At 59.0% G+C, this 25,803-nt stretch overlaps 3 protein-coding genes across 11 annotated transcripts; 1 reads left to right on the top strand and 2 right to left on the bottom strand.

The window, feature by feature from the left end:
- Positions 1-534: 534 nt before the first annotated feature.
- PIAS3 (protein inhibitor of activated STAT 3) lies at positions 535-18,025 on the top strand. 3 transcript variants are annotated; one of them, XM_068414373.1, is made up of 15 exons: positions 535-604; positions 1,969-2,026; positions 4,137-4,599; positions 8,161-8,245; positions 8,770-8,820; positions 10,716-10,806; positions 12,207-12,341; positions 12,535-12,640; positions 13,057-13,130; positions 13,601-13,761; positions 14,200-14,336; positions 14,755-14,926; positions 15,214-15,347; positions 16,000-16,037; positions 16,716-18,025. In XM_068414373.1, the coding sequence occupies exons 2-15, from the start codon at positions 2,012-2,014 to the stop codon at positions 16,983-16,985; spliced, it is 1,932 nt and encodes a 643-aa protein (XP_068270474.1). In that variant the 5' UTR covers positions 535-604; positions 1,969-2,011; the 3' UTR covers positions 16,986-18,025. The 3 variants fall into 3 exon arrangements, with proteins under 3 accessions (XP_068270474.1, XP_068270472.1, XP_068270475.1); XM_068414371.1 differs by lacking the exon at positions 1,969-2,026 and having other exon boundaries at positions 550-604; XM_068414374.1 differs by lacking the exons at positions 535-604; positions 1,969-2,026 and adding an exon at positions 3,456-3,505.
- A 482-nt stretch (positions 18,026-18,507) lies between these two features.
- On the bottom strand, positions 18,508-20,801 carry NUDT17 (nudix hydrolase 17). 6 transcript variants are annotated; one of them, XM_068415009.1, is made up of 8 exons: positions 20,669-20,801; positions 19,860-19,982; positions 19,592-19,775; positions 19,488-19,513; positions 19,275-19,367; positions 19,032-19,130; positions 18,823-18,959; positions 18,508-18,723 (listed from the first exon to the last, which is right to left on the bottom strand). In XM_068415009.1, exons 1-8 carry the CDS (start codon positions 20,738-20,740, stop codon positions 18,567-18,569), a joined length of 891 nt encoding a protein of 296 aa, XP_068271110.1. In that variant the 5' UTR covers positions 20,741-20,801; the 3' UTR covers positions 18,508-18,566. The 6 variants fall into 6 exon arrangements, with proteins under 6 accessions (XP_068271110.1, XP_068271109.1, XP_068271108.1 ...); XM_068415008.1 differs by lacking the exon at positions 20,669-20,801 and having other exon boundaries at positions 19,860-20,536; XM_068415007.1 differs by having other exon boundaries at positions 19,032-19,367; positions 19,592-19,982.
- A 210-nt stretch (positions 20,802-21,011) lies between these two features.
- POLR3C (RNA polymerase III subunit C) lies at positions 21,012-25,619 on the bottom strand. Of its 2 annotated transcripts, none has more exons than XM_068414871.1 (15): positions 25,584-25,619; positions 24,841-25,007; positions 24,178-24,433; positions 23,865-24,050; positions 23,658-23,746; positions 23,327-23,431; positions 23,099-23,191; positions 22,897-22,977; positions 22,756-22,807; positions 22,614-22,674; positions 22,391-22,541; positions 22,099-22,200; positions 21,465-21,514; positions 21,230-21,379; positions 21,012-21,093 (listed from the first exon to the last, which is right to left on the bottom strand). In XM_068414871.1, the coding sequence occupies exons 2-15, from the start codon at positions 24,985-24,987 to the stop codon at positions 21,012-21,014; spliced, it is 1,605 nt and encodes a 534-aa protein (XP_068270972.1). In that variant the 5' UTR covers positions 24,988-25,007; positions 25,584-25,619. The 2 variants fall into 2 exon arrangements, 1 of the variants encoding a protein (XP_068270972.1); XR_011049416.1 differs by having other exon boundaries at positions 21,016-21,093; positions 21,230-21,327.
- Between the last annotated feature and the right edge of the window lie 184 nt (positions 25,620-25,803).

Below are 25,803 nucleotides of genomic sequence, written 5' to 3'. Positions count from 1 at the left end.
TATAACCCCATACAGCCCCACACAGCCCCATACAGCACCAGCCCCATATGGGACCAGCCCCATACAGCATCAGTTCCATATAGCACCTGCCCCACACAGGCGCAGCCCCATATAGCCCCAGCCCCATACAGCCCCATACAGCCCCAGCCCCATACAGCCCTAGCCCCATATGGAACCAGCCCCATATAGCACCAGCCCCACACAGCCCCATAGAGCCCCAGTCCCATATAGGACCAGCCCCATACAGCATCAGTTCCATATAGCACCAGCCCCACACAGCCCCACAGAGCCCCAGTCCCATATAGGACCAGCCCCATAGAGCCCCAGCCCCATACAGCCCCACACAGCCCCATATAGGACCAGCCCCATAAGCGACCCCTCGGCGCAGCCCCCTCCCACCCCGGCCCGGGGGCGTGGCCACTGGTTGTGGGCGTGGCCTGGGGGAGTGGGCGTGGCCTCGGGAACTACGCGGCGGGCGCGGAGTTGCGCGACGCTCCCCACCCACCCCGGTCCCCTGCGCCGTGCGGCCGCGGCGGGGCGCGGAGTTTGCCTCGGTCCCTGGCGGCTGCCATGTCCCAAGATGGCGGAGGCGGCGGAGCTGAAGGTGCGGCGGGGGGGGGCTGAGGGCCGGGGGGGGACGTGGGGCGGGGGCTGAGGGCGGTGGAGCACAGAGGGGGTGTGGGGCTGAGGGGGTCTGGGGATGGAGTGAGGCAGTGTGGGGTCTGTGGGGCTGAGGGGTCTGTGGGGATGGGGCCAGGTAGTGTGGGGTTGTGGGGAAGGGGTTAGACAGTGTGAGGCTGAGGGGGTCTGGGGGGCTGAGGGGGTCTGGGGGTGGAGTTGAGGTAGTGTGGGGGTGAGGGGGTCTGTGAGGAGGGAGTCAGGCAGTGTGGGGTGAGGGGGCTGGGGGGGTCTGGGGATGGGGCCAGGCAGTGTGGGGTTGTGGGGAAGGGGTTAGACAGTGTGAGGCTGAGGGGTCTGTGGGGCTGAGGGGGTCTGTGAGGATGGGGTTAGTGTGGGGTGAGGGGTCTGTGGGGCTGAGGGGGTCTGGGGATGGAGTGAGGCAGTGTGGGGGTGAGGGGGTCTGTGGGGTTGGGTCCAGGCAGTGTGGGGCTGAAGGCGTCTGGGGATGGAGTCAGGCAGTGTGGGGGTGAGAGGGGGGGGGTCTGTGGGGCTGAGAGGGTCTGTGGGGCTGGGTCCAGGCAGTGTGGGGCTGAGGGGCTTTTTGTGGCTGGGGGTCTGGTAGTGTGGGGCTGAGGGGATGTCTGGGGCTGGAGGTCTGGCAGCCAGGGGCTGAAGGGATAACGGGCCTGAGGGGATGCGTGGTGCCAGGGGGATGTGTGGGGCTGGGGGGGCTCTGCAGTGGGCCCAAGGAGGGGCGTGGGGCTGGGGTTTTTGGGGAGACAGATGAGGTGGCCGTGTGGGGCAGGAGGGGGGGGCTGTGGGGTGGCAGAGCGAGGGGTTAGGGCTGTACCAGGGCGTGTTGGGGCAGAGGTGGGTGAAGAGGGGTGGGAGGCAGCTGGGGGGTCTGTGGGGTGGGGGGAGCGAGGTGTGGGGTGTGGAGAGGAGGGATGGGGGTGCTGGGGTCGGGGTGAGCTGTGGGGTCCTGGCTTGGGGGCAGAGCCGTGGGGTGAAGGCGTAGGGGGGTGCCGGGCTCCGGACCTTTGCGCACTGAGGCCGTGGAGTGCGGCAGCGGGTCCAGGGGGCTCGTCCGTGAGAGGAGGGGGCCGAAAGAGCTCGGGGGGCTTCGGAGGTGCCGAGCCGCGGAGAAGAGAGGTGGAAACCCAAAGGCAGGGAGAGCCGGAGCGGCTCGGAGCCTCGAAGGATGCCGGGGCTGGGAGGAGAGGGGCGGCCGCGGGGGCAGGGACGGGAGCGGGGAGCAGAGAGCGTGTAACATGGTAGTAGCTGCACCAGTGCTCACGGCTGGATGGGGTTTCATCTCCCTCCACTCTCTTTTTCTCGTTTTTTTAGGAGTCAGAGTGTGTCACCACCTTTGCCCACCAGACTGTGGAATATGAAATTGCCCCTGGTAACTAATTCCAAAGCTGATTTTTTTTTTTTTCTCTTCTCCTTCTTGTTGGTTTAATATTTTTCCCCCTCACGGGCTGGAGTTTAGGGCTGGCTGAAGTGGCCTGGGAGTCCTACCCCCTTCCCCGTGCTGGGAGCAGTGAGACACTGGGGAACTGGCACCTTTTTGGCAGCCGCCCGCAGCAAGAACATAATAACATTTGTCTGTAATCTTCCCAGCAGCGCCCTGTCCAAATTTTGATACAGCTTTATGGCGTGATCTTTCTCCCTCCCCTAAAACTTAAGCCTGACCACAACGGGAGCCCTATCAAGTGGCAAAAACGTTAGCAATACTGGTGGAGAAATCGGATCTGATAATGGTAATTAGGTGACTCGGGACGGCGCAGAAGGAGCTCGGCATTATTTGAGGCTCCTTCAGTGTATTTTTCTGTCTTTCTCTGCTGCCTTTCCCTCGTCCTTCTCCCCTAACCCCCTTTCTGGTTTCCTCGCCAGGAGTTTGTTTAAGCTTTTTACCATCTGTGTCTCATTGTAAAATCAAGGCGAGCCAGTCGAAAACGAAACGATTTCTCCTTATAAAGCCCGTAGTTGGCTTAAGATGCTTTATTTAAAAGACCCAACGGTGACTCCCGGGGAAAGAGAAGAGGTTTCTGGACGTGCCTCGTGCAGCCCTCGAGTCTGCTGCGCACCCAGCCGCCCCCCAAGCCCCCTGTGCCCTCCGGGAGCTCTCGTTGCCACCTCTCACAGCGATAACGAGGGTTTTTTTTTCCGCTGCTCTGACACTGTGAGCAGTAACCAGGGAGGCTTCGGGGGTAGGTGAGAGCCCACAGCTGCTGCAGCGGTGGTGACACAGCCGTGCTACGGCACGAATGCGAGGGGTTTTAATGATGAGTGTGACTCTCGCGCTGGTGAGCCATGCTACACTGATCTCCTGCCGGCTGGAGGAGCCTGTGTGGGGGATCTGTGGGGACAACGGGTGTGGGAAGGGGTCGGTTCCTGTACGAGTGGCACGGAAGGGGAGGGATGAATATTTGACAAATGTCCATCCCTACCATATCTTTCCTGAGAGCTGCTTAAAATGGGCACTGTCAAAGTTGAGACACCCCACGTCGAGCTTCTTCCTCTTAAATAACGCTGGTTTCCTGCTGCTGACAAATTCTCCTGGCTCCAAAAAGGGGAAAAAAAATGAAGTTAATCATTCTTCTCTCGAGCACATCGCCCAGCAAAGGGAACAGGCAAATCCTACAGGGCTTGACGTGCTTTTTTCTACACAAAACCCGAATCTGGCGCCGTGTCTGTTCTGCACCAGGGACCACCTGGCACTTGCTGTAGCGACAAGAGCTGGTTTGATGGCTTCACCAAATACTGCCCTTTTTTTTTTGCCCGCTGGGAAGTGGAACATCTGTCGCAGTGTCCTCCTGAGATGAATCGTGGTGGGGATTAGCGGGTCGCTGTTGAGGAGACTCTTCGGCGAGGCAGGTTGGTGAGTGATGCCAGCCTGGGTGTAGAGGTGGTGCCTGAGGTGTGTTTTTCCTTAATTGCAGCCTTTCTCATTAATGACCAATGTCTGGTTTCAGATTTGATGTCTGATGTGTCTCCTTAGAGAAACGTCAGGCCAAAACCGGGCGTTCCCAGAGTATATTTTTGAAATAAAAGAATAAAAGCAACAGCTGGAAACCTCTGCAGCTGCACTGGGGCTTGGCTTTTCTAAGCCAGCCTGGAGGGGACTCAAAGTGAGAGCTTTAAACCCAGAGAGGTCCAAAAGCTTTAGTTTAAATGTGGGGTTGACCCTGCAATAAATTGTCAGTGTTTAGTTGAAGGGAGGATGGTTTAACAACCGTTGGGGTATCAGAAGCTGCTCAGACGCCCGTCGCATCGGGAAGGGAAAGGAAGCTTTTGCCTTTCCAGCCCTGAGCAAAGTATCTAAAAGTAAAAACAAATCTAAATATTTACAGTTCTGCTACCGAGCTGTTGATGAGGAGGACAGGGGAACTTCAAACTTGACAGTGTCTCTTTTAAGGCTTCCACCATCTTCCTTAGGAGCCCGTGGCTTGTCTGTGGATCGCATCTGCCCACGCAGCAGTCGTAACGGTGGTTGTTTTATTTCCTTGCAGCATATGGTTATGAGCTTTAGGGTATCAGAGTTACAAGTTCTCTTGGGCTTTGCTGGAAGGAACAAAAGTGGAAGGAAGCACGAGCTGCTCGCGAAGGCGTTACAGCTGCTGAAGGCTGGCTGCAGCCCGGCTGTCCAGATGAAAATCAAAGAGCTGTACCGGCGGCGGTTCCCCAGGAAGGTCTTAACCCCTTCGGACTTGTCGATGCTCCACGTTCAGGCCGGGCAGTTGCCCTCGGCCACCGCGCTGACGCAGGGCACGGTGTGCCACCTGCCCTACGACCACGGCTCCGCCGGTGCCGCTGTGCCGGCGCTACTGCCGCCGGTGCCGGCGCTGGGACCCAAGCACGAGGCGGATGTCCAGCACCTCTCGCCGCCCGTCCACCCCGTCCACCCAGATGTCAAGATGAGGAGGCTGCCCTTCTACGACGTTTACGATGAGCTGATAAAACCCACCACGTTAGGTACGTTCGAAACTGCTCCTCTTGCTCTTCAGAGGCTCCTTTGGTTTGCTGGGGTAGGAAGGACGGAGCAGGAGTGGCGTGGGTAGGGCAAGCGTGGAGTCGAGAGGCTGGTACCCAGGTGAAGGTGGGATTTCATGGAATCATGGAACGGTTTGGGCTGGAAGGGACCTTCAGAGATCACCTAGTCCAACCCCCTGCCATGAGCAGGGACACCTTCAACTAGATCATGTTGCTCCAAGCCCCGTCCAACCTGACCGTGAATGTCTCCAGGGATGGGGTATCTCCCACCTCTCTGGGCAACCTGGGCCAGTGTCTCACCACCCTCAGCGTAGAAGATTTCCTCATGTCTACTCTGAATCTCCCCTCCTTCAGTTTAAAACCATCACCCCTTGTCTTAAGCTACAGACCATACTAAAAAGTCTGTCCCCATCTTGTAAGTACTGGAAGGTGCCACAAGGTCTCCCTGGAGCCTTCTCTTCTCCAGGCTGAACCACCCCAACCCTCTCAGCCCGTCCTCGTGGCAGAGGGGTTCCATCCCTCGGATCGTTTGGGCTGATACTTCCAACTCCAGCTTGTCTGGGCTGCCAGACCTGGGAGCTTTTAGCTGCTCCTCAGTCTTGTTCCAAATTTATTTGTGTGAGAAAGGATATTCCTCTGCCAGCTGACACCATTTCTGTTAAGTGGATATTTATAAGTGTGTATAAAATCTGGATTATTTACTCTTTTCACCTGGGAGATCCTGGGGTTTTCTTTGCATTTGGAAGTGTGAAGCTTTCTGTGGCACGTCAGCATTTGGGTCCTACTCCCGAGAGAATAAAACCCTGGTTCAGCTGGCACAAGCTCCTTTTCCAAACAAATCAGTGAGTGCTGGGAGAATTAATTATGAAAAGTGGTTTGTTATTTTTGCAAACAATTGGTGTTACAACTTCCAGCAAAACAGCTTCTTAAAAACCCTCTGCCACCTCTGAGTCCTAATTATGCCGTAATTATTAACAAAAATGCAGTCCTACAGTCTTCCAGTATCTAAAATTAATGAGTTGGTTTGTGTGTGACCATCCAGCTGGTGGCAAATACGAGGAGAGGAGAAAACTGGACGTCGGGCAGGAAGCAAACAGGGATCTGAAATAAGAGCAGAAATGGGCAAACCCACTTGTTTCTCGATGTGATGTGGAGGCCGAGTGCTCCGATGAGCTCGTTTGTAAATCAGGGAAAAGAAAATGCTGTTTTTTGCCTAATTCCAGAGAAGTTGTGGCTCTTGGTGTCTTTAAAATGCTGGTGGGGAGACACGGTACAGAGCGAGCCTGGTAATTGCTGGTGGGTTTGGAAGCGCTGCCACAGGCTTCGCTTGACATCATTTGGGCTCAGGGGGAAGGTTTTATTCTGGTTTGTGAAGGTTTTATTCTGGTTTTTAGGATAAGTTATAGGTTGTATTTTTACTTTAGGTTGAGCCTTTCTGGTCTCTTCAGACTAGATCCACCCGTCTTGTGCCTTTTAAATGGTTTTCGCTTGGATTCGGGGTTGTTTTTCTTTCGTGTAAACATAGTAATGTTTGCTGAAGCGGAGGGAAATGTGTCTGTGCTCCAGCCAGACCCCAGGAGCCCTTCTGGGGGGTTTGGGTTCGTTAGTGTCTTGCTAAAAATTGCCTTTTCTTCGGTTTGGCTTTGTTCAGTGTCTCGGACAACCTGTGGTTAAGCCTCTTCCCTGAAATGGGATACTTGCCTTGCAAAAGAGAGGAGGGTTTTTTTCCTCTCCCTTGATAAAACTCCCTTTCTTGTGTGTTTGTGCTTGAACTTGAAAGAGGGTTTGTATAATTCCTCGGGGATCGTGGGCTTTTATTTTTGTCTTCTGGTGGTTTGTGTGTTTCTTCTCCCTTTAGCTGCACAAACGTCCCCTTCCCATTCTTTCCTTTCAGTGACTTGGGGCAATTTGTTGTAGGTATCCAGATATGGAGGTCGTGGTGTCAGAAAAATGCCAGAAATAAGGAATATGTGGGAAGGAAAAATAAAAACAGGGGTGGAGAGGGTGGTGGTGGGTGAAGGCAGGGAAGGTAAAGCCTCCTGGTCTGTTTGCTGCGAGTGAGGGAGGTCCAGGCTTTGGCTTCCCCACTCCTCATCCTCTCCCAAACCTCTGGGGTCCAGTGAATTTTGGAGACGTCTGGGTGGGATGAAGGCTGCCAGCAGCAGTAACACTGGGTGTAAACTGGTTGTGAGATGGAAGTTGGTTGTTGATTATAAACGGAGGTGGCAGAGGACAGAGGGAACTGCAGGTGCTGGTTGGCACCGCTTGGACACCGAGCAGCTTCACCCTGATCCGGAGCAGAACCAGGATCTGATTTTGTCACCGAGGAGGGAAAGGCTCAGGCAGAAAGTCCCAAGATGGTCAAAATCCCTCTGAATTTCTCCCGTCCTGTCGCCGCTGGGGAAGATCTGGCAGGTCATCTGCCAGGAAACCCAGGGCCCCGCATTCCCCGCATTCCTGAGCTGCAGGAGGCTGGAGAAGCAAAACCCCTCGCTGAGGAATCTGTGCTTGAATCTGCTTTTTGGGGAGGCTGGTGGCAGGGTGGCCCCCTCCGGAGGCAGGTGGCACGGAGGGGCGAGGTGACCACCTCCTCTGTGGTCGCCTTGGATGGTCAGGCTACGGCCAGCTCGGCACGAGCGTTACCAACCTCCTTGAAATAAATAAAAGATCAAAATGTGAGATTTATACTAACACGTGCTGCTGCCATAACGGCCTCAGCTTCCTTTTCTCCTGACCCAGGGAAGCTCCATGTCCCAGAGAGCACTGGTGGGAGCTGCTGCTGCTCAGGACCTCTCCTGACGGGTGTAAAAACGAGGGCAGAAGGGGCCAAATTAGCTCTTTGCAAAGTACATTACCGCATCGCTGGTCATCATTCTATAAATATTAATAAAATATAAATAAATATTAATAAAACAGCTCAGGGTGGTTGTGGGGGAGGCAGCCACCTGCCAGTTTTACCAAGGGGGTGCAAAAGAAGTGACTTGGTTGAGGTCAGGGGAAGAGAGAGGGAAATCCTGCTTGATTTGTACATCACCAAACGTTCTCACCGTGCTCGTCACTAACCCTTGTGTAAAATTCTTGATTCTCCTGTTATGGGGGTTTCTCCCCTTGATTATTTTTAATCAAGGGCATGGCTGGTTTTCTCTGAATCCACCGTGACTGTCCGTGTGCCCGAGGAGAAAATGGCAACGCCTGATTATTGTTCAGCAACTTTACTTATCCCATAATCACAGTAATTATTATAATTTCCAGGGCAACGGCTGACCTCTGGCGTTCCCTTCGCTCCACGTTTGTCCTCGCTCTTCCCGACCCGTCCACCACCTCACTTCCCAGGCCTGGGTTTTCCCTGTAAATAAAATGATGGAAACGTTGAAACACAGACCTGGCGCTTGGTCACACGCTCGAGGACTCGGCCCTGCGTGGAGCTGCAGTTAATTTTGCCTTCTGCTCTTCGTGGACGCTGTCCTGTGTTTGTTACGAGCCCGCAGGTGTAAGAATGACTTATAATAATGATTTAATTCTGTCTTAAATTCTCTTCTCCAGCCTCAACGCACAGCCAGCGGTTTGAAGAAGCTCACTTCACCTTTGCTCTGACCCCCCAGCAAGTCCAGCAGATCCTCACCTCCCGGTAAGCGACACGGCAGCTCTCTGGGTGCCCTGCACGTGGCTCCGCCGCCGTGGCTGCGGGCTCTGCCCCGGCCAGGAGGGGAGATGGGCAGAGTTTGGGTGAGGAGGAGGTCGGGGATGGTCAGAATCGGGCTGAATCTTAAACAAGTCACGTTTCTCTGCTCCATTATGGAGTAAAATGCTCCAGTAAAACGCCAAGCTGGGGGTAACAAGGGGAGTTCCTCGATGTCGGCAGCACTGGGCTGCTCACGGCCATCGAGGACCTGCCTCGATGTTCTTAAAACTCAGCAGCAGAGAATCCCTGGGGCTGATTGTCTCCTTTTCCCACCACTCTCTGTCCGATGGGCTTTTGCTTTACGTCCTGGTTTGGGGATTTGGGTTTGTTACGTGTTTGTACAGAGCTGCTCTGGTTTTGCTCATAATACAACGAGCGTATCAATATAATTTAACAAAACGTTACGTTATGTGGTTGTGATTCTCTGCTCAGCTCTGCTGACAGTCTTAGGACCTTCTTTTCTCTTGCAGAGATATCCTCCCGGGTGCCAAGTGCGATTACACTGTGCAGGTGCAATTAAGGTAAGGGAACATCTTTTTGATGAACACATTAACTCCTGTTCCTCGAGCATCGGTGCTGACGTGTCCTTGGTCGTGGTGGATCACACTTGTAGCACTGGGTTTGGTTTGAAATTGCACGTGGAGTCAGAGGAAACTTTAAATGTTTGGGGCTGGGTTGTGCATGGGAGGGACCCTCTGGTGAACCACGTCGTGAGGCACCAAACCACGAGGGTCTTTCTGAACCCAGTGAGGCTGAGTTTTCACAGCCTTGCACACAAGTTCTCTCAATTCTAAGCGTAGTAACATTTCATCTTTCGCAGAGTTTTGCACACTTATATAGAACTCGCTTCTCTCTCTTCCCCATTTTAATTATTTGCCTGTTTGCAAATTCATTGCAAAAGGTGGAATAAGGTGCAGAAACTCCATGACCTTAAAATTTGAACATTTTTTTAATATTCACCCAGCTGTTACTCATGAAAATGCCAGATGTGGTGGAGAGTGTGAGCAGAATACTTGAACGTGCCTCACTGATGACCCTCTGATTGCTGCAGCCAGTGCTGGGTGGTTGTTTAAGTCCTGCCCACACTGTCCTGGGGCACTGAACAGGAACCACGGAGGCTCTTCATGACATTCAACCCTTGGTGGGGTTAAAAAATGTTAAATTTTATTATCAGGGTTTTGAACTTGGCAAAGAGGCAGAGAATCACTGCTGTGGGTGATGAGAAGTTTAGGGCTTTAGCTTCACTCCCTTCACCCGAAGAAGTGAACCCCTATTCAGCAAACTTCAGTGCAGGAGTTAAACATGACTGGTGGGATCATTTCTTCTCTCCTGCTGACGGTATTCTTGTGTTCCTCAGCAAGAAAAAGATTAACTCTCCATTTTATTCTTTGTTTTATTTGGCAAGCAGAGAGAGGTTAAAAAACAATAAGCTCAGGTTTATTTTTCGGGAACATTGGTGGTGTGGCTCTGCGTGGCGTGGCGTGCCAGGGCTTGATCTCGCAGCTCAGAAGCAGCCGGCCGAGGGCAGGGTCTGACTCAGGGCTGTGGTTTCAGCGTGGGGAGTCGTCTCCGGCGGAGCACCCTCCTCTGAGAGAGCACAGAGCGCAGACGCCTGATTAAGTGGGGTTTGGGTTTGAACCAGAGCCCTGGTGCTGGTGGTTGGACTTGGTGACCTTCAAGATCATCAGCACAGAGTCATTTCCCAACCTGCTGAAAGCCGAGCTTGGCCAGGGGAGGGTCAGGTTGGACATTAGGAAGCATTTCTTCTCAGCAAGGGTCATTAGCCATTGGAAGGGGCTGCCCAGGGAGGTGGTGGAGTCACCATCTCTGGAGGGGTTTGAGACAAGACTGGACATGGCCCTTAGTGCCCTGGTCTAGTTGCCATGGTGGTGTCAGGGCAATGGTTGGACTCGATGATCCCAGAGGGCTCTTCCAACCTCAGTGATTCTGGGATTCTGTGATACCACGCTGCTGCTGTGGGAATGACACTGGGGTGACCGGGGCAAACGCAGCCCTCCCTCGTCCCGCACAGTGCCCAGACTGCTTGAACCCAGAGCTGGGTTTGGGTCAGGCTTTGGGACGGCGTGAGGCCAGAGAGGTGCAGTTTGGCTTTGAAACAGCCGTTCTGGAGAGCTGAAATCCTCACCTGGGCTGAGCATGGCTCACCCTGCCCCTGCCCAGCAGTGTCTGCCTTAGCACTTGGTTTCGGTCGCTGGCCTTTTTCTGTCCTGTTCCTCGTGTCTCTCTGCCACGTGTAGGGTTTGAGACACTTGTAGGGCTGTTGTCTGCGTGTGTGTCTTGCAGCCATCGAGCTGTTCCGCTTGGAAAACATTTTTCCCTTTTTACAGGGAAGTTTGGCTGCCGTTTGCTGCGAGCGTCACCACTCACTTGCCAGTTTCTCCCTCCTACTTCTTAGGTTTTGCTTGTGTGAAACCAGCTGTCCCCAAGAAGATTACTTCCCTCCTAATTTATTTGTCAAGGTCAACGGAAAACTCTGTCCCCTGCCTGTGAGTAAACCTTTTTTTCTTTTTACTATGTTGTAGACTGAAGTCTGCCCTTTTCCACAGCCACAGCTCCCAGGGAGTGCAGGGGGGGGATGTATTTGCTGGAGATTAAAGACTGACCTGAAGAAATGGTGTGGTCAGGGTGCAAAACATTTCATGTCGCAGGGCTGCAGTGATGAAAGCTGCTCTTCCAGTCAAGGAGTGTGGTCTGCAAATAGAAGAATATGCAAACTTTGGGCCTGATTCTTTTTTTTTAACCAGCTGGTTTTTTTGAGAAGAAACTTGATAATAAAAATGCAGAGTAAAATCTGAGATTAGTGGAATAATGGCACTGCCTGTGCTTTGTCACGTGGCAGGAAGACCTGGATGCTCCAGTCCAGGCTGGGGTCCTTTGTGCTGGGTAACGTGTGAAAAATGTAATAAGGAATAGTGCTTACAGTCCAAAAAGGGATGGGATTGTCACACCCAGGAGAGGTATCGGAGGTGGGACAGTCTTGGGGCAGTTCCCTGCCAGCTGCCCCGCGCTGGCTTCGCTCCATCGTAGCTGGCACCTTCTGCAACCAGACCTGCAGAACCTGGTGCTCTGCCCGAGCCACTCCCTTGATGTTTTTTTAGAGATTTGCATTTTTTGCTGCAGATATTCTGTCTGGTTTTGGCTGAGACAATAGTAACATGCTTAAAAAAAAAAATAGAGGGTATTTCTGGCCTGGTGGAGTGGGAAGAGGGAAGTGTAAGTGAGATGGCTGAAGGGACCCCCCAGCTTCTGCTCCCGGATGGGGTTTCTCGCGTTCCTTTGGGTGAGTCACGTGCAGCTGAGCAGCTGTTTGATGGGAACACTGGTTTTAGTTTACTTCTGCTTAAACTGATGCTGAATCAGCCTCCAACTGCCCAGTCTGAGTGAGGGCGATAAGAAGAGAGCGGTGTAAACCTCCCTGAGCTCCAGCAAAGGCACTGGGGCTGAGCAATGGGGTGGCTTCCTGATCCAGTTGGAATGTGGATATGACGAAGCAAAAATGAGATCAGTGTGGGGTTTGTCACGGGATGTAATCTTTGAGCTACCCAGCCTTGTCGAGCGGGGCAGGGTTTGGTTCCTGGACGCATCCTGGAGTGAGAGTTCTGTGTTTGTGGAGAGGTTCAGCGTACGGTGGGATCCCAGCGCGCTCGTCAGCGTGAGGGTATCAGAGGGAACCTGCTCTCCATCTCTTGACGTTGAGGAATAATAATAATAATGTGCTGCTCTGAGGTTTGTAGAGAAGTTCTCATAGCAGCTCTGAGGTGTGATGTGAAATGTCTGGAGGTACAACGTGCTGTGAGGAGACTGGGTTTGGAGATTCTCGTACGTGGCCTTACACCTCGGAGAGGATTTATTTTATGCCAAGTAATCTTTTGTTCTGTCTTCTCAGGGTTATCTCCCACCCACAAAAAACGGCGCGGAGCCGAAACGACCCAGCCGCCCCGTCAACATCACGCCCTTGGCACGGCTCTCGGCCACTGTCCCCAACACCATCGTGGTGAACTGGTCCTCGGAGTTCGGCCGGGTGAGTGAGGTGCAAACCGTTTCCTCTCTCGCTGCTGTTCCTTCCCTCCCCGTTGTTGGCAGCCCCGGGCCTGCAAGGCAGAATGAGGTCATTTTTGCAGTAGCATCAAGCTGTGCAGGTCCAGGAGAGCCCTCTCCTTCCTGGGTTTTTTTTTTTTACTAGGGCTAAGCCGTGTAAACTTCTTTTTCCACAGAACTACTCGCTGTCGGTGTACCTGGTGAAGCAGCTGACGTCAGTAACGCTGCTGCAGAAGCTGAGAGCCAAGGGCATCCGAAACCCAGACCACTCGCGAGCCCTCAGTGAGTATGAAGGTGGAACCAGGCTTGAGCTGGGCCTGGGCAGGCAGAGCAGGTCTGGATTAGCGAGCCGGGGCAGGGCAGGTCTTTGTGTTCATCCCTTCTCGCGAGTTGATGACGCTCAAATCCTGCTGTTTCCCTACAGCCAGACGTTTCCCCTGCGCTGTCACCGTCCAGGTGGGCTGTACAGCCCTGAATGTAGGGCCTGGCTCTGTGCTGCGTCGATGGGCTGGCCAAGGAGCCTCTTGCCAGAGCTGTTAACCTAATAGTTGTAATATCCGCTGCCCTGAGCGTTACCTGCCTGTAATTGGGATAATCAGTGTCGTGGTGCAAATTATAAATCATGTCTGTACGTATTTCTGCATGTCAAAGAAGGAGGATGTTGACAGGAGACCTTTTTTCCCCTCCTCTTCTTTCAGTCAAAGAAAAACTCACAGCTGACCCCGACAGTGAGATAGCCACCACCAGCCTACGAGTTTCCCTGATGTGTCCAGTAGGTTTCTACGTTTTTGTTCACTTTTCTTGGCCAACAGCTTCCCACTTCACCTTCCCCTTGTGTAGGAATGCTTTGGAGGGAGACGAGAGCTAATTTTCAACCTGCTTTGGTTGAAAAGCTGGCTTTAATTCCTACATAAAGCAGAACCACTTGCTTTCATGCACAAAAAAATCTCTGAGATCCTTGGCTTAAACTGCCCAGCTGAAAAATGCCTTCTGTTGGCGCGATCCTTGTCGTTCACCCTCGCTGTTAGCGTGGGTTTGTGGTGGAATGAGGTTAAAAAAATAAAGAAAAGGCAAAAATACCCTCAGGAAAGCCTGTTTTCTCTCGCATTGACCTTTAGTTTACCACGCTGGAGTGCTGGGCAGGGGAGAAAGGGGAACAAGCAGGGCCTCACCCCGCTGGCGGCGTTACCCGGCGCGAGGCGGGTTGTACCGAACCAACGTTTCCTCTTTCTCGTCCCCGAGCTGGGTAAGATGAGGCTGATCGTGCCCTGCCGAGCCATCACGTGCACCCACCTCCAGTGCTTCGACGCAGCGCTCTACCTGCAGATGAACGAGAAGAAACCCACGTGGACCTGTCCTGTGTGCGACAAGAAAGCCCCGTACGACACCCTGATCATCGACGGGTGAGCTGAGCCCGCTTCTTACAGCCTTTAGCCTGGATCATGTTTTTCTTTCAAGGCTTATCCCCTAATGCTACCATATACAGACAAATTACACCCTCAAATAACTTAAAATCTGATTTTCATTCCCTAAACTGCCTTGATGCCGATCTGGAGAGATTTCTCTCGGCGAACAAGAAGCCTTTGTCAAAACCTTGGCTTCCTGGCTGGCAGTAACGAGGGGACCTGCGTACGGGGTTTGAACAGAGCCCTCCTGTGTCCAGCAAAGGGCCCATTGCAAAGCTGAGCCTGCAGGTGATGCTGGCCCAGGTTTTGGAGCAGTAAATCTTCTCACCCCTTTAGCCCATCAGCCCCGGGTCGTTTCTGCCCTCCGTGTGCGTGTGTTCATGGGTGAGTCCCTGCAGTGTTTGCTCTCCCCAGCTTGTGCTCTCGCCCCAACAGGTTGTTCATGGAAATCCTCAACTCCTGCACGGACTGCGACGAGATCCAGTTCATGGAGGACGGCTCCTGGTGCCCCATGAAGCCCAAGAAGGAGAAGCAGGAGGTGTGCCAGGCGTCTGCCTTCAGTGGGATCGAGGGTAGGGAGCTGTGCTCACCAGCCCTGTTTTTGGGTGTCCGTTTTTGCCAGAGCAATTTACAATGTTTGCATTTACAAAGCAACGCTCGGAGCGTTTCACATCCCACCTGGGAGCTGGTATTTGGGGTCACACTGAAATTCTGGGGGCGTGGCAGGCACTTGGCACACCGCTGTGGAGCCGGGGCTGGAAAAAACAAGGGAAATGCAGGTTCCTCTTGAAACTGCAGCGTTAATTCCAGGTGGGCTGTGGAAACACAGACCTGGCTGCTAGCATGGGGATGGTGCTGCTGCTCTGGGACGGGGTGTGGGTTTGCTGCGGGGTGTTGGGAAGGCGGAGGGCTGTGGTGCTCGTAGGGGCAGTGGTGGTTTGCTGGTCTCCCTTTCAGCAGCTGGAGCTGATGGATGCTTTTCCCCTGCAGCCAGTTCCCTTTACACCGTGAGCTCCGAGGGCAAGAACTCTTCAGAGGGCAAAAAAAAAGTGGAGGTTATTGACCTCACCCTGGACAGCTCGTCGGACGAGGAGGAGCCGCCTGCCAAGAAGCAGTGCCCGGTGCCCAGCGTGGCTCTGCCGCCAGCGGCCGGGCCCAAGGGGTAAGGCAGTGCCGGACCCCGACCCCCCCACACACTTTGCTGGGCTTTGGCTTCTTTCTCTTCCTGCTCTCTGCTCGCTTCCCTCCCCGAGCAACCAGCTCCCAGCCTGCCCTGGCCCTGGGCAGCGCTGCTGCTGCTTTCCCTGGCCAGGGTGAGGGGACACGGGCACCTCTGCCACAGGACAGGGCAGGGGGGGCTCGTCTGTGCTGTAGCTGTGGTAGCATCAGGGGTTGGTGGGGTTTTCTTTGCTGATGGTTCGTGGTAAGGTTCCTCGTGCTCTGTTTCAGGGTGTTGAGCATTGATCACCAGCCGTCCTCTGTGCTCCGAAGTCCTCCCATGGCAGCTCTTGGCAGCGACTACCTCTCCAGCCTGCCCATCCCTGACTACCACCCTTCCTACCAGGTGCCCTCCGAGCTCCAAGGTAACCACAAAGGCCTCTGGCAGGGGGTTTCTCTAGGGGCTTCCAGGCGAGATCTTGATGACAGAACAGGTTGAACTGTGGTTGTTGGGTAGAGAGGTGGGAACGAGCCAGGTTTGGGCTGGTTGGTGTGTCCCAGGGCCACCAAGGAGCAAGGCTGTGACTTCCCTTCGTGGGCTCTCGTTGTTCCTGGCTGGCGGGGCGTGATGCAGGCTGTGTCCTGACCCAGCGAGGACAGAGGGAGGCCCGGGACTGAGAGTGAATAATAAACCATTCCCAGGGACACGCTGGTCTGGGGATCCCCACGTGGAGCGAGTCCGGCCTCGCCTGTGTTCAAAGCCTGGTTTTAGGGGCAGGGAGAGGTGGGGTGACGGGGTCGAGTCCCGCTTTGCTGTGTGCGCAGTCGCCAGGCCCCACGACAGCTCCAGAGGAGTGACATTTAGTTCACCCTGAGCTGTCCCGTGCCGAGGCCACACGATGAGGCACAGAGGGGTTGTAGGAGCGGAGCAGGAGTTCGGGGCTGACGGGACCGTGGTACCTTGCCCTCGGGAGCAGCCTGAACCCATCTGTCTCTCCCTTAGCACGGTTTTCTCCCCTCCCTGCCACAAGTTCATTTACCATCAGGTCATTTATTTTCCCCTTTTTATTTTTCCAGGTCTGGATTTGTTTTCCTTACTTCAAAGTGAAAATCAGGTGAGTTGGTTTTCATTTCTTTGTTTCATTTTTGTTTTTCTCCTTGCCAAATCTGCAGCCTGGCAAACACACCCCTCCTCAGCCAACCTTCCTCCTCCTCCATCCTCTTCCTCTGTGAGAGGGAGACGCTGAGCCTGCCCTGTGGGAATCCAGGGCTCTCGCCCCTCTGCCCAGCACCTCTCTCTGTTCATGGTACCCGCCTCCCCGTGCCCGCCTTGCCCGGGCAGAGCCAGGAGGGCTCCGAGGGGGAAGGATTCTCCTCCTCTGCGGCTGAATCCCCGCAGACGTGGGGGAGCGATGGCAGAAAGCAGAGGGGGTTTGGTGACAGTCGGTGAGAATTGATTTGTCCTGTCCCTGCTGGCTCGGTGCGGGGATCCTGCCTTTGCAGGGTGGTCACTGTGGGCTCCATCTCTCTCTGTGCTGGGCTTTGGGCTTTGTTTCTCGCTGCTGCCTGGCTCCTCTCTGCCGTTCTCACCTCGGGCCCGCGCTCGCGCTGGGTTGTGCTGGCAGGAGGCAGCGGGTGTTGATGGTTCAGGGGCTTGGTAAACTGGTACATTTATCTGGGGAGCTCTGGGAGCTCCTGTCCTCTCCGTGGGCGCGTGCCCCCTCCCAAGGGCCGCGTGGGGCCGGGGCTTGGTGGGTGCCGGGAGCTGACGGGGGTTCTTCCTCTCTCGGCAGCACTACGGCCCGTCCGTCATCACCTCCCTGGACGAGCAGGACGCGCTCGGCCACTTCTTCCAGTACCGAGGCACGTCTGGCCCCTTCCTCACCGTGAACCCCCTGGCGCCCGTGATGGCAGGAGCTCACGGCGCCGTCAGCCCGGCCGCCGGCCGCATCAGCAGCATCGTCTCTGCCGGCGCGCTGCGGGAGAGCCACGGCCACGGCGGGACGATGGGCGGCGGCGCGGCGCTGCCCGGCTGCAGGCCGGACGTCATCTCCCTGGACTGAGCCCGCGCCGGCGATTCCCTCTGCCAGGGGTGGGAGACAAGGGCAGATTGCCAGGGGCTGCCTTGGGGTCGGCCCCTTCGTCCGGGGCTGGAAGGAGCAGACCGAGAGCCGTTGGGGGCCGTGTCCCCCCAGTGCCCCCCGGCCTCGCGCTGGGGGTGTCCAGCCCTCCTCCGTGGGGAAGGCTGAGTCCCACGGCCGTATCTGCGCACGCGGGCGCCTGTTCCCGAGGGGTAACCAACCCCCCGACCTTAAAGAAGGATTTTAAACCCCTTTGAACGGGGTAGGGTTGTGCTGCAGATCCCAAAGCGCTGAGGAGGAGAACGCGGCCGCCCCGCGGTGCCGCCTGCGTGTCCTGCGCTCCCCCCCAGGCCCAGGCGAGCCCTGGTGGGCGAGGGGGGGGTGGCTGTGGGGCTGCCCCCCAGCCCCGCTGGGAAGGGCTCCCCGTTCTTAAAAGGCAGGGGGGGGAGTGCAGCCACGAGTGGGGCTGCGCCAGAGGACGGGGCGAAGCGAGGGAGCCGGGAGCGGGGCGGCGCGGTGCCCTGGCCATGCTGCTGCCTCCTGCCCCCCCCCTCCTGTGACAGGGCTGTCTCGGCTGTAATTATGACTTTTTTTTTTAAAAAAAAATGTAATTTGTTTTCCTCCTCTTCACCCTTCCCAGTGCAGACCCCTCCAGAGACCCAGCTGATCTCTATTTTCAGTTGCAGCTTTTGTACATACAAAACTCCAAAGATTTCCCCGTCCCCGGATCTCCCCGAGGACTAAATGAAGGTTGTGTCGCCTCCGGGGCCGACGCATCCCCCGTTGCACAGATTATTTATGTATTTAAATGTATTCTGTCGTTTGTAACCTCTACGGCGACGGCCCTGCTGCCGAGCTGCTCCCGTCAGCGCCAGCGCGGCTCCAGATATCGTGTAGCAATTTTTTTAGCACCTTTTATTTTTTTTTTAATTGCTCCTTAAGCAGAGTCTGGGCCAGGAGCAGCGCACAGTATCGTTTCTTGTATCGTAACCACGGTAAATCAACGCAATAAAGGTGTGAAAGCCGGAGGCTCCGCTGGTGTGAGTGGCTGCTTTGGCTCTGGGGTGGGGAGCAGGAGCTGGGGGGGGGGGGGAGTCACAGTCCCAGTCCTGGCTCCTGCACGGGCTCCGACCCCCCCCAAGGGGTTTGGGGGGTTTCTGAATTTCTGGGCTCCCCCAGTCCCCGCCAGACGGGTTTATTCTCACCCCACGTCCCCTAACTCTGCTCTGCTCTCCCCGCAGCCAGGCCTCCCCCAGCGCCGCGCCGGACCCCGCTCCCCAGCTCCGCTTCAGGTACCCCCGGGCTCACGACACGCCTCTCACCACCCCAGCACCTCACACACGCCTGGTGTGCTGGTCCCCAAAGCCGTGTCCCCTCCGTGCCACCCTACTGTCCCCTCCTCGCTCTTCCTGCGGCAGGCCGGGTCTGTGCCCACCCATCCCACTCCCCTCTTGCTTCTCCGCCACCCAAGACCCCCCGTCCCCCCCCAACACAGACTCTGGACCCCGTGGACAGGAATTTTATTCCCTTCCTGGGTGGTGGCAGGAGCGGGGTGACGCTGCCCTAGGGCCGCCCCTGGGACCCCAGGCAGAGCCCGAGGGCGAACTTGGTGCCGGTGCTGACCCGCTCCACGTCCTCCCCGCGGGCCGGGGCCGTGGCCAGGAGGGTGGCGGTGGGGAGCCGGGTGCTGCTGGCGGAGCCGCCGCTCAGCTCCGTGATGCTGCGCGAGGGGAGGCGATGGGGGATGGAGCCAGGCGGGTCCTGGGGCTCCACACCCCCTTTTGGGGGAGCTGCTCCAGCCCCCCTGATGTGTCCTCACCTGATGGTGGCCGGCAGCGCGCTGGGGACCCCCCCCAGCCCCTTCACTTCATCCCCCGTGGCCGCGATGGCCGCCAGGACGGGGGGCTCCAGCCAGGCGTAGGCGCTCACCTCGCTCTCGTTGGGCCGCATCCTGGCCTGCAGCCCAGCGCGGTGCTCAGCCCCATGGGGGGGGCGTCACCCCCAGGGACCCCCCGCGCCGGCGCTTACCTCCAGCTGCGCGTGGGGCTCGTCGGAGCGGAGCAGCAGGTAGGTGACGACGTGGTGGCGGCGCGGCAGCCCCCGGCTCAGCATCGGCGGGTACAGGGACTGCGGGGACACGGGCGGGGCGCGAGGGGACCCCGGGGCCACCCCCCAGCCCCACGGGCAGCAGTGGGGGGGGGGGACACACCTCAACCCCGTGCCACCCCCCACCCAGGGGTGCTGGGCACCCCCAGCCGAGCAGGGCGTTACCTCCCAGAGGCCGAGCGTCCCCCAGGAGAAGGTCCCCGCGGGCAGGCGCAGCCCCGTCTCCTCCTCCAGCTCCCGCAGCCCCACGGCCAGCAGCTTCGGCCGAGGGGGAAGGGGGGGGTCAGGGGCCACCAGCACCCCCCAGCCCCCCGCTGCCCCCTCCCCTCCCAGGCGGAGCCGTGTGGTCCCCGCGGTGTCCCCACATTGTCCCCTCACCTCTTCACCTGGCTCCACGTGCCCACCTGCAAGGAGGGACATGGCGTTAGGGGCACCCCCAAAGTGACCAGCACCCCACAACCCCCCCCCCACCAAGGACTCACCGGGTGGCACCCAGATGTTGGGGAAGATGCTGAGGGTGCTGGCGCGGCGGGTGAGCAGGATGCGGCCAGTGCTGGCCCGCAGCAGCACGGCCACCCCCGCGGCCACCCCGCGGCCCCGCAGCTCGGCGGGGAGGGGGAGCTCCGGCCGCTCCCCGAGGCGCTTGGCGGGGCAGAAGGAGGGTCTCTGCGGGGCAGGGTGACACGAGGGGACAGGGCCGTGGGTGGTGGCACTCGGGGGGGGCCCAGGGGTCCGCTGGCCCCCACCCACCTTGAGGAGGACGGGGGTGGAGCCGGGGAAGGGCACGTCCGAGAGCAGGAAGCGGCCGCGGTCGAGGCCGCAGCTCACCAGGGCCGAGTCCTCGTGTGCGGGGCAGAAGGTGCCGGTGACGCTCTGCGGGGAGGGCAGTGCCAGCGGGATGGTGGCCGTGTGGCTACTGCCACGGCACCGCGATGGCCACCACCTTGGTACCATGGTGGTCACTGCTGTGGCGCCGCAATGGCCACCACCTTGGTACCACACTAGCCACCGCCGCCATGGCACTACGATGGCCACCATCCTAGTACCATGGTGGTCACTGCTGTGGCACTGCGATGGCCACCACCTTGGTACCATGATGGTCACTTGGTCACTGCTGCGGCGCCGCAATGGCCACCACCACGGCACCGTGATGGCCACCGCCGTGGTACCACACTAGCCACCACCACGGCACCCCCATGGCCACCATCCTAGTACCATGGTGGTCACTGCTGTGGCACCGCAATGGCCACCACGGCACCGTGATGGCCACCACCATGGCACCACGATGGCCACCATCCTAGTACCATGGTGGTCACTGCTGTGGTGCCGCAATGGCCACCACCATGGCACCACGATGGCCACCATCCTAGTACCGTGATGGTCACTGCAGTGGCCACCACCTTGGTACCATGATGGTCACTTGGTCACTGCTGCGGCGCCGCAATGGCCACCGCTGTGGCACCATGATGGCCACCATCCTGCCACCACACTGGCCACCGTAGGGCTGCCATGGCCACCCCCACCCCCCCCGCCACGTGCCTCCCCGCTCCCCCCCGTACCTGCCCGAAGCGCGCGGCCCGCTCTGCCCCGCCCCTCTGCACGTGCACCAGCACGCGCGCCGACCCCGCCATGGCGCTGCGGGGGGCGTGGCCTTCCGGGAAGGGGCGGGGCTTCCCATGTGGGCGTGGCCTCCTCCATTGGGGCGGGGCGGCGAGCGCGCCCCCTGCCGGCCGCCTTCCCCCCTTGCAGCGCCCCCTGCCGGCGGCCGCGGTGCCCCCCCCCGCCCCCCCCCACCCCACTGGTCCCCAGCGGCCACTGGGGCGGCGTCAGCGGCTTTTTGCCTTTATTGTCCCCAACGATGGGGGGCCTGCGCCCCCCTGTCCCCCCCCCCCCCGCGCCCCCTCAGGGCCGCCTCGCCGTGCTCGCGATGAACGACTCCAGCACAAAGATGGTCTCGTCCACCTGGTTCTCGCTGGCGTCGATCCTGGGGGACAGAGGGGGCGGTGGGGAGGGGGCGGTGGGGTCCCCTCTGTCCCCTTCCCGGTCCCCTCTGCCCCCCCCGGTCCCCTCTGTCCCCTTCCCGGTCCCCTCTGTCCCCCCCCCGTCCCGCCGGCGCTCACTTGTTGACGTTGCGTTTGAGGTTCTCCAGCTGCTGCCGCTCGGGGGCCGTGATCATCTCCTCGATCTCCTGCAGCTGTGTGTCCTCGGCGCCGGTGGCCTGCATGGATGCCAAGATGGCCTCCACCCGCTGCGACTTCTCCAGCAGCCGCCTGAGGAAGGGGGGGGGGACAGGCAGGGAGATGGTGGCTTCAGCCCCGTCCCCAACCCACGCAATGCCTGAGCCCCAGCGCTCACTTGTTCTCCTTGGTCTCATGCTGGCGCCGTTGGATCAGGTTGGCCACGCTCTGGGAAGAGGAAGGAGAAGCAGGGTGAGCCCTGTGGAGACCCACGCGTGGTGGAGGTGGTGGAGGAGAACCATGCGTGGTGGTGGTGGTGGAGGAGGAGAAGAATCACGCGTCGTGGTGGTGGTGGTGGTGGTGGTGGTGGAGGTGGAGGAGAACCACGTGTGGTGGTGGTGGTGGTGGTGGTGGAGGAGAAGAAGAAGAACCACGCGTGGTGGTGGTGGTGGTGGTGGAGGAGAAGAACCACGCATGGTGGTGGTGGTGGAGGAGAAGAACCACGCGTGGTGGTGGTGGAGGTGGAGGAGAACCACGTGTGGTGGTGGTGGTGGTGGTGGTGGTGGTGGAGGAGAACCACCCGTGATGGAGGTGGTGGAGGTGGCAGCGAGGCACTGGTCTCCACTGCCTGGAGCAGGAGCACGCTTGGGGGCACCTGGATTTCCCCCCCTGCTTGGGAACATGGCTGTGGGTGAAGGCCCCATGGGACCCAACAGGGATCAGCCTGGTGGCAGTGGCTTTTGGGGACAGGCGGCTCGGGCAGAGCCACCGGCAGGTCTCCAGGAGCGCCCGTGGCGGTGACGGGGACGCACCTTGTAGCACCTCTGCAGCAGCATCCGCGCGGAGGAGAGGACGTTCACGGTGTAGAGGTAGAAGGTGCGGGACGGCACGTGGTCGGGGGTCTTGGGGATCTCCTGCCGGTGGGCGAGAGAAGGGGGGAGGACGTCACCGCGCGGCCCGTCCCCCCCGAGCCACACGGGGTGGGGACAACGCCTTGGGTGTCCCGTGTGGGGTCCTTTGTTGCTTGGGGAAGGCTTTGAGACTCGCGAGGCCTCCGCAGCCCCCGCGGTGTGGTGGCTCTGGGGACAGGGGGGACACGCTCACCTGCAGGGACACCAGGTTCTCCGAGAGCATCCTGTAGAGCATGTCCTTGGCCTCCTTGGCCGGGATCATGGCAAAATCCTCCACTTGCTTCTGCTCCAGGTGCTTCTTCCGCAGGAGCAGGCGGAAGATCCGGGCGCAGTGAGAACCAAACCTGGGTGGGGTGAAGATCCGTCAGTGGCCGGACACAGGGAAGGGGCAGGGAGTCCCCAAACCAGCCTGTCACCTCTCCTCCACGATGGACTCCAGGGTGGCCGTGGCCAGAGACGCCAGGGCCTTGTGAAGGTCTGTAGGAGGGCAAGGTCAAGGGCAAACACGGGCATTGCTGTGGGCAAACGGTGGGTCGGGGAGCGACCCCCAAAGGATACTGACGGTGTACATGCCCCCGCCGCTGTCCCCCGATTTACCCACGAACTCGAGCTGGGAGAGAAAAAAAAATACAACTCAGGAATAAAAATCCTGATTTTCATAAAATTTTCGGGCAGCAAAGAGAATCCCACGTCTCTTACCGGGTCGTCTGCCAACAGGGTGAGGTACTGGTCCAAAACTTGCTTCCCGATGTTGTACCCGGCTGGCAGAGATCTGAATATCTACGGGAGGGGAACCAGGGTGACGTGGAAGCTGCAGGTGCTTCACAGCCTCCTCCTGCCCCATCTAAGCCAGTGGGGAAAGGCCTTGGCCACCCCCCGACTTCTTGGGGGCAGAACCGACCTCGTTGGAGGAGAGCGGCTGGGTGTAGGGCGCGCTGGAGGACGTGGTCACCTCGCTCATCCGCAGCATCGTCCGCACGATCTCGCTGCTGGTCTGGTTTTGTGGGGGGGAGGAAACGGCCCTTGGTGTGGGAGAACCTGTCATGGGCCCAAGCAGGGTTTGGGGCCTCCCCACCGCAGCCATCGAGACCCCCCGTGATGCAGAGGGGCTCTGAGCCCGTCCCCGAACCTGGTCCATGCGGTTGGCCACGGCGCTGACAATGCCCTGGTCTCGAAAATGCTGGTGGAACCGGTCGATGTTGACTTGCCAGTAAATGCCATCGTCGGGTGGAGGCTGTGGGGGAACAGGGAGAGAGAGGAGCTGCAGAACTGGGGGAGAGGAGCCCCAGAACTGGGGGAGAGGAGCCTCAGAACTGGGGGAGAGGAGCCTCAGAACTGGGGAGCCCCAGAACTGGGGGAGAGGAGCCCCAGAACTGGGGGAGAGGAAGATGCTGGATCCCTTGAGCCCACAAGCTCAAAGGAGGAGGAGGAGGGAGCTCAGCCCTGGGCGTCCCCGGTACCTCCGAGCTCTCTCCATCTTGCTTCTGCTTCTTAGCCTTGTGCTCGCCGCTCTCCTCCTCGTCGCACGAGCGTCGCCGCTTCCCCTTCCCTGCCCCAGAAGACGCCGTTTGCTTTTAACCTCGTCCCGGCCCCGGGTGACAGCCCGCGGCCGAGCGCTCCCCCAACACCCCACGAACCACCCGGGGTCACCCCGAGGGGCTTCTCACCGACGAGGGTCAGCCTGGGCACCACGTACATGTCCTTCTCGTTGCTCACCAAGGTGGGCGCGGCGGGGGGCGGCGCGGCGGGGCTCGCGGGGGTTTCGGGCACCAGCGGGCACCTCTGCACGAAGTGGGTGTCCGCCAGGCGCACGAAGGTGTTGGAGACTTCGGCGTAGTCCATGGTCTTCCCGTCTGGGCCAGGAGAGAGAGACAGCGGCGTCAAGCCCTGCCAGCCCTGGGCTGCTCCGGAGGACGAGGTGACGCTGTGAACCACCACCTCCTCCCGCTCCCACCCCCCTTAAGGAGAGGAGCCTCCCACCTTCCATCGTCTCCGTCAGCCTGTCCGCCACCTTCCTCACCACCGCGCTCATCGTCATCTGCCCGTTGAGGAGCAGCTCCTCCACGACGAGCTCGCCCGTGTCGCCGTAGAGGGTCTTGGCGGTGTAGATGTAGCGGGGGTAGCGGAGGATCCTCAGGACCCGCTTGCAGTGGGCCTCGTACTCCACCAGCCCGCGCTTCTGCACCTGGTACGTCACCAGGTTGTGCTGGATGAGGACGCAGAGGGCTTTCCTCACCTGCCCGGGGCAGAGCGGGGGGCGGTTACGCCACGGGGGAGCCCACGCTGGGCTCACCCCCCGTCCCGGCGGACACGGAGAGTTTCCTCTGTGTACAGCCACCATTTTCCCCCTCCCCAGTGTTTGTGTCACCATCTTGTCCCCCGTGCATCACCCCCGTCCCTCTGCACGCTATTCCCTGCCTTTGCTCCCTGTCACACTTACCCCACTTAGGAAAACCCACCTGAGTTTTTTATTTAACAAGAAGCAAAGCACTTGTTTGTCCTTAAGCTTTTCCAACCAGTTTCTCCCTCAGGAGCAGCAGCGGCGGTGGCCGACAGCTTGGGCTGACACCAGCGCGGCCCCGGCTGCGTCACCCACCGCCTCCGAGCGCACCCGGAGCCGCCGCGGGCGGGTCGGGGACGCACCTGATCCAGCAGCAGCCCCGTGTCGCCGGCGAGCACGCGCAGCGGCTGGGTGCCCGTCCTGACGAGGTACGTCCCGATCTTCTCCACGATCTCCCCGAAATGCTCTTGCAGCAGGAGGGAGCACAGCTTGATTTCTGCCTGAGTCATCTCGACGGTGGATTCAAGCACTGGGGGAAAGCGCTGGTGTGATCATGGGGGGTCTGGGGGGGGACGGGACGGGGGGGCCGTGCTGCTGCCACCCAGGGAAACCCAGCTGTGCTCCGTCCCCAAATGGGAGTCCGGTGGGAGAGCGAGTCTTGGGTGACGCCAGCCCCTGGCGCTGCAGCGGGGGTGAGATGGATGGGGACAGACACCCTGGCACAGGGCTGGTCCCTGTGTGCCCTCCCTGGGATGGCAGCCCTGTCTGAGGGGGCCTCGGTCCTTGGGTCCCCCCCTCCCAAGGGGCTGCTGTGCCAGAGGGTTTGGGGTCCCTTGTGTCCCCCTCCCAGGTGGGATGCCCCCCCCCGGAGGGCTGTAGCCCTGTCAGAAGGGTCGCAGTCCCCATGTCCCCTCCCGGGGGGCGGCAGCCCTGTCACAGGGGGCCCCGTGTCCCCTCATGGTGGATGGCAGCCCTGTCTGAGGGGCCTGGGTCCCTTGTGCCCCCCCTCCCAGGTGCGATCCCCCCTCCGGAGGGATCGCGGTCCCCGTGTCCCCTCCCGGGGCCGGCAGCCCGGCCGGAGCGGACCCGCCAGGCCCCCACTCACCGCGGCCCTGCCTAGGCCCATACGGCCGCCATGGCAACCGCCACTTCCGGTTCTCCGGCCGCTACTTCCGGTCGCGCTCACCGCTCTGGAGGACCGCGCCGGGCGACGCTCTGCCCGCGCCATCTCATCGGGCCGAGGTGACGCTCTACCCACATCACCTCGCTGCTCGGCCCGGAGCAGACGAGCGGACCGGAAGCTCGAGGCTAGCGGGGCGTTCCGG

Source organism: Nyctibius grandis, chromosome 17, assembly GCF_013368605.1.
Source record: "Nyctibius grandis isolate bNycGra1 chromosome 17, bNycGra1.pri, whole genome shotgun sequence".
In the NCBI taxonomy this organism is placed as follows: Eukaryota; Metazoa; Chordata; class Aves; order Nyctibiiformes; family Nyctibiidae; genus Nyctibius; species Nyctibius grandis.
The sequence above is the reverse complement of the archived record's forward strand: the minus strand, read 5'-3'. Positions and strand labels throughout refer to the sequence as shown.

Bases quoted from the DNA above. Each gene is read 5' to 3' on its own strand.
- PIAS3 (XM_068414371.1), top strand. From the start codon at position 581: ATGGCGGAGGCGGCGGAGCTGAAG. The intron at 8,246-8,769 runs GTAAGCGACACG...TTTCTCTTGCAG, and splicing joins CAGCAGATCCTCACCTCCCG to AGATATCCTCCCGGGTGCCA. The intron at 16,038-16,715 runs GTGAGTTGGTTT...CTCTCTCGGCAG, and splicing joins TACTTCAAAGTGAAAATCAG to CACTACGGCCCGTCCGTCAT.
- NUDT17 (XM_068415003.1), bottom strand. From the start codon at position 20,204: ATGGTACCAAGGTGGTGGCCATCGCAGTGCCACAGCAGTGACCACCAT. The intron at 19,368-19,487 runs GTGAGGGGACAA...CCTCGGCCGAAG, and splicing joins ACGTGGAGCCAGGTGAAGAG to CTGCTGGCCGTGGGGCTGCG. The intron at 18,960-19,031 runs GTAAGCGCCGGC...GCTGGGCTGCAG, and splicing joins AGCCCCACGCGCAGCTGGAG to GCCAGGATGCGGCCCAACGA.
- POLR3C (XM_068414871.1), bottom strand. From the start codon at position 24,987: ATGACTCAGGCAGAAATCAAGCTGTGCTCCCTCCTGCTGCAAGAGCAT. The intron at 23,432-23,657 runs GTACCGGGGACG...GTTCCCCCACAG, and splicing joins AAGATGGAGAGAGCTCGGAG to CCTCCACCCGACGATGGCAT. The intron at 21,380-21,464 runs GTGAGCGCTGGG...CCCCTTCCTCAG, and splicing joins CATGAGACCAAGGAGAACAA to GCGGCTGCTGGAGAAGTCGC.